Source organism: Camellia sinensis, chromosome 2 (assembly GCF_055761805.1).
Source record: "Camellia sinensis isolate YWXY chromosome 2, ASM5576180v1, whole genome shotgun sequence".
In the NCBI taxonomy this organism is placed as follows: domain Eukaryota; kingdom Viridiplantae; phylum Streptophyta; class Magnoliopsida; order Ericales; family Theaceae; genus Camellia; species Camellia sinensis.
The window spans coordinates 208968874-208985363 of NC_138962.1; the positions used below are offsets into that span (position 1 = coordinate 208968874).

At 42.2% G+C, this 16490-nt stretch overlaps 1 protein-coding gene across 1 annotated transcript; it reads right to left on the bottom strand.

The window, feature by feature from the left end:
- Positions 1-10396: 10396 nt before the first annotated feature.
- LOC145819401 (uncharacterized) lies at positions 10397-11326 on the bottom strand. The gene has a single exon (XM_082913387.1). It carries the CDS (start codon positions 11324-11326, stop codon positions 10397-10399), a length of 930 nt encoding a protein of 309 aa, XP_082769513.1.
- Positions 11327-16490: the final 5164 nt, after the last annotated feature.

Here is a 16490-nt window from a genome sequence, read left to right on the forward strand (position 1 = left end):
CATAAAAATGGTGCTAATGGAGTCCATCCCCTATCTCCTCCCAAACAAAATCCGGTTTAGAGGTCCATCCCCTATCTTCTCCTAAACCGTGGAGTACATCACCTATCTCCTCCCACACAAAACAATATATATGCAAATGCAATGCTCAATCAATACACGTATTTTCTGTATTAATGCAATAGTCAAAATTAATGACTTAACCAATGTGATTAGTTTCAGTTATTCCTAATCCACATGCAATGTCTACAACAAACACGACTATCCTCCACCGATAGCCCAAAACAGTTATTTCTAGACTGGAAATAAATATATCAACAATTCAATAGGCGAGTGATTTTAATTATCCAACTACACCATTTAATCAATGAATTCCTCAATTTCATGCATTTAACCAATTTTCCCAATTTCCTTAAATTAATTATACAAATTAATTTATTAATACAACTAGGGTTTTTCCCAAAATTACCAAAGTACTCCCAACATATCAAAATGCCAAAACTTAGGACAAAACTTATAGGATGGAGTAGGAAATCCCTACCTTGAAGCGAAGAACTCGAATGGAGAAGATGACGAAAACCAAAGTGCTCCAAACCCAAGATTGTTCAGATTAAACGGAAGCCCTCGACCCACTCTATCTTTTTAACAAAGGGCTTAGGGTAGAAATACACTCTAAGTAGATCAAACCTAAGAGAGAAGGTGTGTAGGGAGAGGGAGAAGACGGTTCTAGGGTTTTAAAATCAAAAAGGAGATGAAAAATGATCCTGAAAGTCGGATCTCGGATTTTTATACCAGTCGCCCCGCTCGAGCGTGGAAACCCCCGCTCGAGCGCCACTCACAGACTCCCGCTCGAGCGACCAAACTCCCGCTCGAGCGGCGAATGCACTCTTCCAGAAGTTTTTGCAGACAGGTCCCCGCTCGAGCGCCCAACTTCCCGCTCGAGCGTCACTCACGACTTCCCGCGCGAGCATCCAATTCCCCGCTCAAGCGGCCAGCACTACATAGGACATACTGGATGGATGTATTCCCCGCTCGAGCGTCCAAACCTCCGCTCGAGCGGACAAGCCAAAATCTGGGCAACTAGACTTGGTTCCTAAGCTCAACCAACCTGCTCCAAATCTTCCCAACACAACCCAAGACTCAAAATAAGAAAATAATGAATGACAACAACAATTATACAATGACGGAATCTACGGAACCTAAGTCCGGATACAAAAATCAAATGGGAAAAGACCGGGGTCGCTATAATATAAATGAAAAATCTATATTTTTGAGCATATAGTGTTATATCATGGAATTTGGGAGTTTAGGGTTTGAAGTGTTGGGGTTCAATTGCTGGGTTAAGATTGTGGATTATGAATCTTAAGTGTATAATCAATGGGAAAATTGGAATAAAAAGTAGTGGTGTAAGAAGTTTTAATTTTTCTTGAAAACCCTAAGTTGACTCATGATGATAATTAATGATTTTGCCTAAATTGAAAGTAGAATCATGAAATTGAGAGGTTGAATTATATATATACAAGTTTAATTGAATTTTGGAAGTGTTTGAAAATTATTTTAAAAATTAGCAAATGAAACTTTATTATGGATATTGTAAATCATGCTATAATATGAAATGAAATTTGGGGAAAAAAGATTTGTTAATGATATGGATGACATGAGACTTGGGATGAAATGATGAAATGGGGATTTAAGAGTTCACCTTGAATTATGTTGAATTACATTTAGTGGTGTTGAATTGAATCATGTTGAATAGTGTTGATTATGTTGAATTGTGTTGAATTAAGTTGAGTTGTGTTGAGTTGTATTGAGTTTGGGTTGATATTTGAAAAAAAGAAAAAAAAAAAGAAGGGAGTTTTGCCCTAATTGGATCAAATTGTTATTTTGTATAAATAATTGAAATTGTCATTGTAAATGTGAAACCAGAGGATTATTAATGATGATGGTGGAGCTTGATATGTATTATCACTCCCATATGGGGAAGTGATTGAGAGCTCTAATTAGAGCTGGCTCTAATGAGGTGGTAATCAATTAAAAAAAAAAAAAATAGAAAAAGACAAAACAAAAGCCACTAAAAAACAATTTAATGCTAGTTTAGAGGTGCTCTTTTAGAGCTCTAAAGCAATTTTGCTCCCATATGAGATTTTGGAAAATTGTATCTTTAAAGGAATTTATTTATCGGTTTAGATATATTTGTTTTGGGCTATTGGTGGAGGATAGCTATGATTGTTGTAAAAATTGCATGTTGACTAGGCAAACCGGACTATTTATAAATCATACATATCATGGAGCATGCAATGGATGTTGAGAATTTAAACTGTATGTTTTAGAAAGAGATTTTGGAAATTCTTGTGTTATGTTTTAAGTGCACTTGTTTCATTTTGAAAATCATATTTTGGATCACATGTATTGTGCTAGTTGAAAAGAGTAAATAATATGATAAGTCTGAGAAATGGTTGTCATTGAATATGACTGTGTGTTTTAATACATTGTATATGTATGATTGTTTGGGATGAGAAATGGGATGTACTCCATTTGTGATTATGTGATTAAATACATTGTATATGTATGTTTGTTTGGGAGGAGAAAAGGGATGGACTCCACTGTTTAGGGGGAGAAAGGGGGTGGACTCCATTATAACTAAGTTGGCCGGAGTGTCTTGAGTGAAAGTCCCGAAATTTATATATGGGTGCCGATCCCGCGGATGAAATATTCGTAAAATGGCAGTTTGAAGTGTTTATGTGTGTTTTGTATGATTGGAAAACCACTGAGTTGTAGTCTCAGTTTGGTTGTTGAAAGATAATGAATTGACTCATGAATTAAGAAAAATAAATGAACTGAAGGAAAATGGATTATGGATTGAAATTGGCATCATGTGGGTAATTGGATTAGGGGCTAGTGATGATGGACTCAATGGATTGCTTGTGACAAAAGGGAAGATTATGAGCTTTGTTTTGTAAGTAATTGGGAAATTGAATTAAAGAGGGTTTGTGATTCTTGTGTTATGTTTGAACTCTAATCCTTAGGATTTTGATGTTATGGAGTATGGTAATTGGAAATGGAAATGAAATGTGTAATATTAGAATGGAAATGAAATGTGGAATATTAAAATGGAAACGAAATGAGGAATAATTTGGAACCGGGTTAATAAATTTAGAATGATGTTCTTCCTTAAGTGTACTTGTTTTCAAAGAGAATTTATGGCTTCCTAATGATGAGAGACTACATTTATGGCATGGAGTTTTCTTAAAGGTTCAAGTGAAATTTTAAGAAAAGATACTTTTTTGTATAATATTTTGAACTTGCAAAATGTCACCTTACCATATGGTATCACTCTTCATGCATGATTATTTTTATCTATGTGTTAGCTATTCTTGCAGAACTATGAGATTCCTACTGGACATTAGTACTCACCCCTCGTTGTTTTATTCTTTTCAGGAAGAGAATTTTGAATTCATTAGTTGAAGAGTACGGATTCCATGTACATTTTGTATAATTTTATCATAGATGTTAAAGGAATGAAAAATGTATCTTGTGGTTTGTAATTATTTATTTGTAGCTCCGTAGTGGAAGCTCGACATTTATTATTGTTATTGTTGTATTCATTGGGAGAGAGAGAGAACATGTATTATTGTATTTCTATTACTCAAGGGTAATAGATATAAAAAAATTAAAAAAAAATGGACCTAAATTACAAGTTTTGGTAATGTTTCCGATTAATTAAAATGTTGGGGCGAGATATCCCCTCTTATATTCTTCCACGTGTAGGTATAGACATTGCCAAACACCAACTGATAAAACTGCCAAACGGTATTGACGCTTACGGATGGCGGAATCCTCTTTTTACAGTCCCATCACGCCGCATAGTATCTCTCACAAAGCTATACTAAGCACAGTGCTATGGTCTCCCATCAAGGCCGCGCAACATGCTTGGTCCCATTAAACAAAACCTGTCTGTGGGCCCAACTGAGCTCCGTAATCTATGGCGAGCCCTTGCTCGGACGAATCTCGCCTTACGAGGACAAACTTTGTCAAACTTAGCAGAGCGTGCATCTCCACCGGGCTAGTAGCTTAAAGTCATCCCCAACTTGACCGGACAGAATCCTTGGTCCGACGTGTACCCTACATCCAATTGGGTAAGGACCATGACTCTGGCCAAAAATAGCTTGGCCCATTGTTAGGTCACAAATCTCCCTCTCAATTGCCTCTTAATTCTGTCCACATTAGCATGACCGGGATTACATTCATTAGCCGAGCTCATCTACCTACTTGATCGCTATCTGCCATGTTCAGTATTCGGTCACCCATGTTCCCAAATCGGTCCATGACTCCACCATGCTAGCTTTTGTACCAAGCCCCTCAACTTGCTCGACTGGAGCTCGGTCTGCCCAATCTGTCTTTTTAATTCTAACACCGGTCTTATCATACACGTGTCGCTCGTCCATTGACTCCATACAGCCAACCCAGCTATCCCACGCCATCTCCTTAGATTCAAATTTTTGACACCCCTTATTCTTTCCCATATATTGACATGCCTCTTCAGTCCCCTACACTTACTGTTCATCTTCTTCACCGACGGCAATCCGATGAGCTTGAGCATCCAATCCCCATTTCCTGCTTGTGTGGTCCATATCAAAGCATGTATTTCGCTTGCTCCTCACCACTGTCGAATCCAAAATGCCTTCTATCGATTGGAACATCGACTGTAGTTTCGATTTGGTAAGTTTTGCATTTCCCTTTACGTTCTTCGTCTATTCTTCTTGTTTTTCATGTGTTTTTGACTTCAACTCCCATGTTTACCTATTGATGAACATCACAACACCCAAACACCGCTAAAAATTGAGTAGGGTTAGGGTTGTATACTATTGTTGACGTCAAAAAGCATCCGTGCCCCTAATTTTCCCTTGTTCATCATCTCTAGTGATAAACAGGAGAAGATCTGGGCTTGGCCAGGCTCAAAGTGCCTTTTTGATCTGAAAACGCGAATCAACCAAGCAGATTCATTGTTTATGGAGTTGGGGCATAAAACCGGGCTACCCAATACACAGTTGTGCGACCAGGCTAATGTTTGGCTTGCTCATGTGATCGAGCTAGGATCAATCGAAGCATATAGACTGAGTTGCGTAACGCGCTCAAGGTGACCGAGCTAAAATCAAGCTCCTATGCGTGACCACACCGCCACTCACACTTGGTTTTTAACTGCAGATTCCTAGGGGACTAGGCACACCAACATCAGGGCTCTCAAAGACTGAGCAGCCACCATGCACAAACTAGCCAACTCAATTCTACTGAGCTAACCAAGTTGATCTTTTATGGGTCGCTACCACTATCTAGTAAACACGCCGGGTGGCTTGGCCGTGTTCTACGAGGAATATGGCATTCTGGCGGATGTAGATTTGGAGCTTGATGAGGAGGACATCCTCCCATAGGGTAGGCTGCAGCAATGCCCCTTTACTATGCTATCCATCATAGAGGGAGGGTTGCGCTTTCCAGTGCAGCCCTTGATTTGTGAATTCTTGAGAACCAAGCTGGCTCCCACACAGGTCTCCACCAACACATACAAAATAATCAATGGGGTTGCCGAGCTGAATCACCAGCTAGACTTGAACCTAGGACTGGCCGAGATCTTATGCCAATATACCCTCAGTCACACAGCCAATGGATTCAATTATTACCTGAAAATAAGGCCTAGCCGCGAATACTTAATAACCGACACACTGGACAAAGATGTGCACAACGATGACTTCTTCTAGGTGTCGAAAAATTACGAGAACGCTAATGTGCTCGGCTGGTACATCAGTAAAGATTTTGGCTTAACATGTAAGCCGAGCTTTTTACTTTCCAAGTTTGTTGATTTCTATTTCTCCGGGCTAACTGTCTTTGTTTTGCAGCTATCGAAGCATTACAAGCCAATTATCTCTAGCCGAACGAAGAAGCGATTAAGGCTGCGCTAAGATACTAGCACCAGGACTGCCACGAGCTAATCGGTTACGTGCCAAGCTACCGCTACATAGCTCCACGAAAAAGTAAAGTCACCAATTTTCTGCGAGCACCATCTCCGCCCCCAGATCCAACACTTCCAGACGTGCCCCTAATCAGATTGATTGAGGAACAAGAAATGGTGAAGAGGAGCCGAATTAAGAATCTCATTGCGGCCACTTCCATCAAGCAACCGAGCAGTTCACCGCCTACACATATTGCCAGCCAGAGTTCGGGGACCGTGATCGCCATGGCTTCCACGGTTAATCCAAACACTGAGTCGCGTCGGGCTAGTAAGAGGGTCCGTTAGGCCGATCCCTCAGTTGAGCTAGTAGCCGAGCTCAATACTAAATATGCGACGATCGAGGTGGAGCCAACTCCCACCTAGCAACCGAAGTTAAAGTCATGGGAAAAACCTATCCCAGCTAACACTTCTGTGAAGGGGGACAATTAGCATCTGCTTGCTTTCGATCTTTCCAAGTCCTTACTTCTACCGGAAGACCTGGTGGGGACCGAGCACGTTCTTGAAACTCTGCTTGTCAAACCCGTGGTGAAATCAATGACAAGGGTAAGAGTTTTACATTTAAAATTTTCCCAACTGTTTGCTCGATTTGTAGCTTGATTGATCTAACTTCGTATTTCTTGCATGCCATCCAAAAACAACATCTCATCATGGATTGCATTATCAATCTGTGCCAAAAAGTGACCGACATGAACGCTGTCGGGAAAAATGCCCCGATCGAGTTGGGCCAAGCTAAAGCTTCGCTTAAGATCGCGAATGCCGATAATGAGAAGCTCCTTGGCCAGCTCGATAGAGCCGAGCAAGAGAGAGATGCATTGAAGGTGAAGCTCGAGGAGGTGAAGAAGGCGAGTCAAAAAGACGTAGATGAGGCCAACAACCTCGATTTCAAGGAGGCCGAGGAAAGCTACACCAAACAGGTTGAAGCAGCCAAGGACATCTTCATCAAGCCCGGTTGGAAGGCAGCCTGTGAAAAGCTAGGCCAATGATCTAAGACCGAGGTTTTCTCCACTCCCTCCCCTGCCTTCTTACCTGTCTACATGGTGCCCTATGCTAACGACATCTTCAACTCATTGCAAGAGGAGGCTGAGAAAGACGACGGGGAAGGAGCCAATAGGGAGGCCGAGAAAGGGGGCGCTTAGCAGGAGACCGGCGACCAAGAGAGGACTACCGTGGTCGACTTGGAAGCCGCTACGGAGGGGGCCAAGGACAAGTTCGCCAACCTCTCCCCCTTGGTCTAATTTTGAATTTTCTTGTGTTTTGAATTTTTGTTACCGGGCTGCTACCCCGTACTCTTGTACTTGGATTCATAATCAATGAAATTTTGCAACTTTTGTTACTTGCAAGTATGTCGCGTTTCTTCTTAACAACCGTGCAATATTCTTGAACCAAGCGTCCATGCAACTGACCGGGCAAAACATCTCGGATAAAAATCGGAGGTTCAACAAAAATATCAACTCTTTTAGCCCGACAAAACAGTTCACTAAGCATTTGGTGGTCAAAAGACCTCGGCTAAACACTCTAAGTTAGACTAAACACTTGGAATTGACTAATTCGTCCATTGGTTCAGCTTGGCAAAACACCTCGACCGAGCAGTAGGAGTTGAGTAAAAGTTGAATAGAAGTTGAATAATTCGCCAACGCTAATGACCGAGCAAAATTATGTCGATTAAAAGCCTAGAATAATTCACCAACTCTAATGATCGAGCAAACTCATTTCGGCTATAAGCTTGGAGTTGAACAATTCATCAACTCTCTGAGTTGGGCAAAATCACCACGGCTAAAATCCTAGAGTTGAACAATTTATCAACTCTAAAGACCACGCAAAATCATCTCGGTTAGAGTTGAACAATTCATTAACTCTCTGAGCCGGGAAAAATCACCTCGGCTAGAGTTGAACAATTCATGAACTCTTTGAGCCGAGCAAAATCACATCGGCTAAAGGGCCTAGAGTTGAACAATTCAGCAACTCTAAAGACCGAGCAAAATCATCTTAGTTAGAGTTGAACAATTCATCAACTCTCTAAGCTAGGTAAAATCACCTTGACTAGAGTTGAACAATTCATGAACTCTTTGAGCCGGGCAAAATCACATCGGCTAAAAAGCCTAGAGTTGAACAATTCATCAACTCTAAAGACCGAGCAAAATCATCTCGGCTAAGAGACAGTTGCCCCTTATTCATTCCAAACCATCAACAATGAAAAATTTTCTATGTACAGTAATTCACTTCTATCATATACATATTACCACGGTGATTAAAAGAATTACATTGGTAAATGGAGGGGAATGCTTGCCCTCCACAAAAATTACATTGAAAGTTCAAACTAAAAGTAGTACAATTTCAAGTTGGCAGCGTTCCATGGCCGAGGTATGGCTTGGCCATCTAAATTCTCCAAATGGTATGCCCCTTTGTCTGTCAGGCCAGTTATCTTGTAAGGCCCCTCCCAGTTTGCCCCTAACTTTCCTTTGCCCATCACTAGAGTGTTGCCCATCACCTTCCGCAAAACCCACTCTCGAACCTTGAATTGTCTGGGGTGCACTGTCTTGTTACACTTCTTAGGCAGTTCCTACTAGTACGCCGCGATGTGGACTAGCACTCTTTCTCTGCATTCTTCAACAAGGACTAGTTCAAGGGCGATAACTTCGGTGTTTAGATTGGGCTCAAAATTTTCACTACGGATGGTGGGCATACCGATCTCCAATGGGATGACCGCCTCCACGCCATATGCCAAGGCGAAAGGAGTCTCTCCGATCGAGTGTCTTGGTGTTGTTAGGTAAGCCTAGAGGACATTTAGAAGTTCATCGGTCCACTTCCCTTTGGCTTTCTCTAGCCTTTTCTTTAGCCCATCTAGAATGGTCTTGTTCGATGCTTCAGCTTGGCCGCTTGACTTAGGGTAGGCCAGTGTTAAATTATAAAATTTTATCTTTAGTTCCTCACAAAATCCTTTAAACAACCATCCATCAAATTGAGTGCCATTGTCGGAGATCAAAGCTTTGGGGACTCCAAACCCCGTTATCACGTTCTGCCAGACAAACTTCTTCACGTCATTTTCTTTGATTTTCGCCAAGAGCTCGGCTTCGACCCATTTGCTAAAGTAGTCTGTGGCCTCTATAAAGAACTTGCGGTTGCCCAGTGCAGTTGGGGGCGGTTCCACTATGTTAAGCCCCTACATTGCAAAAGGCCAAGGACTTGTGAGAGGAAGAAGCTCTCTGGCTGGCCGATGGATTTGGTGGGCGAACTTCTAGCACTTCTTGTATTTTCTCACATATTTCTACGCATCCGCCTGCATGCACAGTCACCAGTATCCTTGCGAAATAGCGCGATAGGCCAAAGATCTCTCGTCGATGTGGCTCTCACACATTCCGTCGTGGATCTCAAAAAGAAAAGCATCGACTCTGTTTAGGTGAACGCACTTGAGGCATGGACTGGTGAATGACTTCTTATAGAAAGCACCTGATATAGAGAGCCAAAACCGCTCAGACTTCACTCAAACTTTGTTTGCCTTTTTCTTGTCGGTCGGTAGGATTCTTTTTTTAAGGAAAAGGATGATAGAGTCTATTTAAGAAGGACCTAGCTCGATGCAGAGAACTTTCGTCTGCTCTAAGTCTTCAATGCTGGGTCTTGGGAGGAATTCAATCAGGAGAGGGCTGGGGGTTGATTTGTCAGCCATGGAAGCCAAACTGGCTAACTTATTTGCCCAGCTGTTATCTTCTCGACCGATTTGTTAGACTCTTATGACTTCAAATTTCTTAATTTGCTCTCACACCAAAGTTCGAAACTTGGCCATTTTGTCAACTTTGGCTTCGTATTCTCCAAATACTTGGTTTACTACGAGTTGTGAGTCACTGTAGACCATTAGCTTGGATGTTTGCATTTGGAGCGCGCTTTTCAGTTCGATTAGCAACGCTTCGTACTCAGCCTCATTGTTTGACGCAGGGAACCCCAACGTGATGGCGAACATCTCCGCGAGGTCGGCTATGTGGCTAGTTTCACATTTGTTTTTCACGACCATGTCGTTAATATATACTTTCATCGTCCGGCCGAGCAAGGAAGTAAACATTTTGGTGACCATCCTCTGAAATGTCGCTCCGGTATTTTTCAATCGAAATGGCATGACTCAGTAGCAGAACAACCCTCACAGTGTTGTGAAAGAGCTAATCTCCTAATCGGGCTCGTGCATGGCAATCTGATGGTAGCCGCGATATGCTTCCAAGAAGCTGAGCTGGTTGTGCCCGACTGTGAGGTCCACTAGTTGGTCAATTCTGGGCAAGGAAAAACTGTCATTTGGGCAAGCTCGGTTGACCGTCTTGTAGTCAACGCAAACTCGCCATTTCCCATTCTTCTTTGGCACAACGACCGTGTTGGAAACCCACCGCAGGTAGTGTACCTCCCTGATAGCCCTCACGTCCAGTAGTTTTTCACTTCATCTGCCACTACCTCGGCGTGATGGAGCGCGGATCTCCAAGTTCTGTGGATGACAGACCGAGCATTGGGGAAAACATTGAGTTGGTGGCAAATGAAGCTTGGGTCGACGCCAGGCATGTCGTAAGGTATCCATGCAAACACCTCGATATTTGCCACCAAAAAGTTCACCTTCTTCAGTCGTTCTTGAGTGGTTAGGGTGGAGCCTAAAAGAAAGAACTTCTCAGGATTGTCCTCGTTGATCCGAACCTCCACCAAGTCTTCAACCGCCTTTTCCTCAACCCTGGTACCCACATCATCCAAGACACTTTGATCTTCTGGTTCCTCAATTAACTGCACGAATCCTTTGGCAGCTCGGTTCCCATTTACGGCCACAAAACATTGCTTGGCCATGACTTGATCACCCCAAACTTTTTTTATAATCCCAACCATAGAGGGGTATTTCATGACTTGGTGGTAAGTTGATGGCACCGTTTGCATGGAATAAAGCCATCCTCTGCCTAGGATCAGGTTGTATGTGGAGGGTACCTTAAATATCCAAAATTTTACTTTCTTGACGACGGACCCCACCTTGATCTGCAGGATGATCTTTTCCACTGGCCACTCTGATTGTGAATTGAAGCTGACCAGTGGTGAGGTTGCAGGGGCCAAGTCCTTGTCGCTAAGCTTAAGTTGTTTGAAGGCATTGTAATACATTATTTCGATCGAGCTACCTTGGTCAATTAAAATGCGTTTAATGTCATAGTCCTTGACACGAAGGGTGACCACCAATGTATCGTTGTGCGGTGTTTGAATGCGCGCAAGGTCTCTGCTTGAAAAGTTGAGCACATCCTTTATCTCGGTTCTGTCTTTTTTGACTGCAGGTTGGACAGATAGAACCTCTCGCATGTGCTCCGCCTTCTTTATCATTCCTTAGAGTTTGCATACCGGTGCTGGCTCAACAAACCCATGGATTACATTGATTATGCCTTGGGGTGGTGCGTCCAGGGCAACCAAATCGTTTGGTTCCGAAGGCGCTTGGGACGCAGCCTTGACGCCTCCGTCAATGTAACGATCCAAGTGGCCAACCGCCACCAACTCCTCCAAATGATGTTTCAGAGGCAAACAGTCCTTGGTACGTGTCACGCCCCAAACTTGCCCCTAGAAGTTTGGCAACGAGACCGGCCAGTAATCCTAGATTACCACAGGCCTTTCTGTACAAAACATAAATAAAAGGGGCTCGCGGAAGCGAAAACAAAACACTAATAGTCCAAAGAGCTGTGCATTTATATGAACATACATTACATACCAAAAATGTGATAATTTACCCACTACATTACATTACATATAATCAAAATTCATATACAACACATAGGCAAAGCTACAAAACGGCCTTCCAGGCCTAGCCCCGGCTCGGAGCACACAAAACACTTGTTAGGCTTCAAAACAGCGGCTCGGCTCGAGAACCCGCCTAGGCTTGACTCCCAGAGTGCTCACCTATAAATACATATATACAAACAATGAGCTAAAGCTCAGCAAGTAACATAACAGTAAAGAGGTTAGTGAACGAAGTCCGACATTTTCATAAATCCACAATAAATCAATCATAAACATATATCAATCATTAGTCATCATAAGAACATACGTAATGGCATACTCCACAGAACCTTTCATAGCAGTCCATCAGTCAACAGTCTACGAGATCTCGTAACTAGTCATGGGCTTGTCCTTCCATGCCGTTCCCCATGACTCATGACGCATGGGCCTGCATGTTCCCGCCCCCATGACCCAACTATCTATGGATGCCATACTAGATTCGCAAAATTAGGACATTCGTTCACGGAAAACATTCTCATTTCAAAGCATAGCATAATGTAATACATTTAAAACATAGTTCATAATAACATATCTTTACAGAAATGTTACTCACAGTGGGTTTCCAAAACTGGTTGCACGGTCTTCGCCTCTTGACCTGCAATTATCAACATGATAACACATTTCTTCAATACACATTATCATTAAATCACTTAATTCATGCACTTCATTCTTTCCTTTACTTCATTTCATGTTCATTCTAATCTTTCTTTACTTTGATTTATACTCATTTCATGTTTATAAGATGATAAATGATGCAATTAACATGTTAAAATCAAGTCTGCAACTTCTCCAGAATTTTCTTGAAAAAGGCCTTCCCGCTCGAGCGCCACTTTGGCCGCTCGAGCGTACTGTAAAACGTCCCAAAACTGCTGGGAGGCTGTTTTCACCACTCGAGCGTACAGAGCAAAAATCCGAATTTCTGGTTCTTCTTCCAAGCTTCATTCTCCTCTTTACAAAATCACTTTCCACATTTATGAAATCCAAGTCCCAAAACACTTGATCAACAACTTAGATTAAACATCAAATCTCTCAAAACAACCCACATAAATCCTTTACAAGATCAAACTTTGAATTAAAATAGGAAACCATGAACATGTACATACAAGCTTCATTTCTTACATCCATGGAGGTTCTTCCTCAAATATGACAAATATAACCATAAATCATCTATTCATGCCATGCATGCTCAATTTAAACATATTTCCCCTTTCAATCCTCTTATTTAACATGAGATCATTGATGCATTAACCTTACTTCAAGAATTTAGAGAAGATCCTTACCTTGATTCTTTATTTTGAGGAAGATTTAAGCTTGATTTCCCCTTTGCTTCTATCTTCTTCCCTTTCTCACGAACTCCCTCTCTCTCTCTCTCTCTTAGATATTTTCTTTTCTCTTCTTTTTTTTTGAGTCAAAGAGTCAACATCCTTATCTATGTATAGATATATCACACAAAAAACTAGAATTGTGCCATAATCTTGAGCCAAACATGACTTACGAATCAGACGAAATTCAGTCCTCAATTTATTTTCCCAAATGGTTCTAAAAATTCCCGGTATCACATAGGCGTGCTCAATTTCGTTTTCTGAACCCATTACGGTCTTCAATTTCAGTCCCAAAGTTCTCATCTCAACAGATATTTTTCTAAGTTCAACAGATAATCTTCAATTAAATCATACTAACACATAATTAATTACTGGTAATCATGGTATACGGTTCTGGGTCGTTACAGTACGGTGCCCGTGCTCATCATGAAAGGTGCAGCGATATCGCGGATTGAAGCCTCTTTGTACGTCGCCCAACTTGGCGGGCCACCGGACGTATGCCTTATCTCGGATCTCGCTAAGGATGCGATAGATAAGGATCTTGAAGACCGTGGTGATGCCTGTTTGGGCATTCAACTTCCTCTTCACGTCCTCTGCGGCATCACGGGGGTAGTCAGCTCCGTTATTTCAAGACCTTTACCCCGGTTATTGCGGTTAGCACCGCGGTCAAGTTCTCTTTCGCGGTTATTAGGACGGTTTGCCTCATGTCTGACCGTATGGACCTTCCCAGCCACCCTTTTGTCCACCGTCATCGGATTCACATTTGGTGGCCTCAGTGGCATCATCCTCAACTCGGATGTGCTTGTTGATGTGTTGCATTAATAATTCTATGGTAGTCGGTTGACTCATGGTAAGCAAATCTCGAAATCTATGTCCAATTGAGAGACCACGCTTGTACTGGGTGATTGTAAGGTTGGCCGGCAATCAAGAATCTCGTTGAAGGTTTCCCAGTACTTGGCGTTGTACACCTTGAGTGAGTCACCCGATTCCATCTTGACGCACAGAAGGTGGTTAACATCATTGGGCGTTCTAGTGTTGGTTTTGAATTGGGTTACAAACACTTCCGCTAGTTGCTGCCACATTTCGATACTTTCCTCCGGCAGCCTCTTGAACCACTTTAAGCCCAACACACCCAGACTCGATGGGAAAATAAGGCACATAAGTGCGTTGTTTTGCCTATAACTAGTCATGACCTATCAGAAATGGCTTACGTGCATGTATGGGTTGGTTTTTCCATCATAGAGTGTAAACTTGAGTTGGTGGAAGCCCGCAGGAAGCGGTGTGGTTTCTATCTCAAGGGAGAAAGGGGTGGCGCTTAGCCTCACCAAGTCCCTGTCCAAAGGCATATATACAACTGGGCGTGGTGGCGGCATCACGATCTCTTCGCTGGTGCGACCACTATAGGATAGCCGCTGCAATGCAGACACCCTTTACGCCTCCTGCTACACGCTCGTTCTTCCAAGATGTCCCTCAAGTCCTTCGAACGGGCAAAGTAGGAGTATCTCGACGTCATCGACGGACGTGAGGGACGGTAGCTGTTATCACACTTGCATGACTTCTCCGCCGGAGGGTCAGAATCACCAACCCCATAACTTTTGGTGATGGAAAGAGAAGGCGTTCTTTATTGGTTCTGGCTGCCTAAACGATGGGGTTGGGCGCGCTCACTGTGGTTACCCACTCAAGCAACACCCTTCCCCTTGACTTGTCACTTCAGCGCTTCTATTTCTGTCGCTATCCTACAAATGATGGCGTCTTGATCTCTCAGCTTATGCTCCAGGTGCTGAGCATGTGACTTTCTTTACTGTCGGTGCCCGTCTGGGCTTTGTAAGTGTTCTATGCTCCTTGTACGCTTATCTCGTGCATCTCTGTGGAGCCTTTTGGAAGAAGTCTCCAACCTAGCTATGGTCGAATCAGTGAGAGGGCTATTTCTTCGCCAGGTGGACTCTGTGGTGACACCGTCAACGGCAGACAGTGGAACATCATCGTTGTTCACCATGAAAGATGGTTGTAAAAGCTTGGAGGACAAGGTTTAGTCTGTCAAAGATTTCCACAGACGACGCCAATTGTACAGGGAGGAAATATTTGTATCCTTCCGTACTCCTCGTGTCCAAGTTTGGCTTATCTTCTAATGACCTGAGAACACAAAGATGGTGAGCTACCCGGTAATGTGCTGTCGAAAAAACCCTTCGACGATTAAATTAGCACACTTAGAGAGAGAGAGAGAGAAAGGAAAATAGGAGACAAAGTGGTAGGTAGCTTTGATCACTAGAAGTTCCAAACCTCTGTATGGATATGTAGCACCCTTTATATAGTTTCTCCGCGCTCCTCTCTGTCTGTCTTCCTTCTGACGCATGGATATGTTTCCCTCTTACATTCTTCCACGTGTAGGTATAGACACCACCAAACACCAAATAATAAAATCGCCAAACGGTATTGATGCGTACGGATGGCGGAATCCTCTTCTTACAGCCCCATCACGCCTCGTAGTACCTCCTACCAAGCTATACTAAGCACGGTGCTATGGTCTCCCGTTAAGGCCGCGCAACTTGCTTGGTCCTATCAAACAAACCTGTCTGTGGGCCCAACCGAGCTCTGTAATCCACGGTGAGCCCTTGCTCGGTTAAATCTGGCCCTACGAGGACAAACTCTGTCAAACTTAGTAAAGTGTGCATCTCCACCAGGCTAGTAGCTTAAAGTCGTCTCCAACTTGATCGGATAGAATCCTTGGTTCAACGCGTACCCGACATCCGACCGGGTAAGGACCATGACTCCGGCCAAAAATAGCTCGACCCATTGTTAGGTCACAAATCTCCCTCTCATGTATATAAAATATTTTGATATATTATTATGGGGTTGGTGAATGTCTACTATGGTCATTTTAATTTATAATATAATTGACATTAAAATAATATTTCATTAAGTGTGTGAACTGAGATAATTAAGTGTGTAGAAATAGAATTTCCCTAATTTCACATGTAGCGACCCTAATTTTTTCCGTAGGTCATTATTTATTTATTATTACCTTATTTTATTTTTGACTTTATCAATTGTGTGGTTATATGATAATTTAATGTGATATTTAATTATATATAATTAATTTAAATATTTTTATATATATTTTATATATATATATATATATAAAGTATTATATGTATTAGTTTTATAAAGCATATTTATTTATATTATATTTATATAATATAATATAATATAATCATTAATTAGGTCCTTATAAGAGTGCTGCCAACAAAAAACAAAAAACAAAAAGAAAAAGAGGGTTGCATGCTGTGCAGTGGGGATAGAAAGAGAAAGAGAGAAAGAAAGAAAGAGAGAGAGAGAGAGAGCCGAGGGGGAGGGGTGGACGGCGGAAGAGAAAAAGAAAAAAAAAGAAAAGAAAG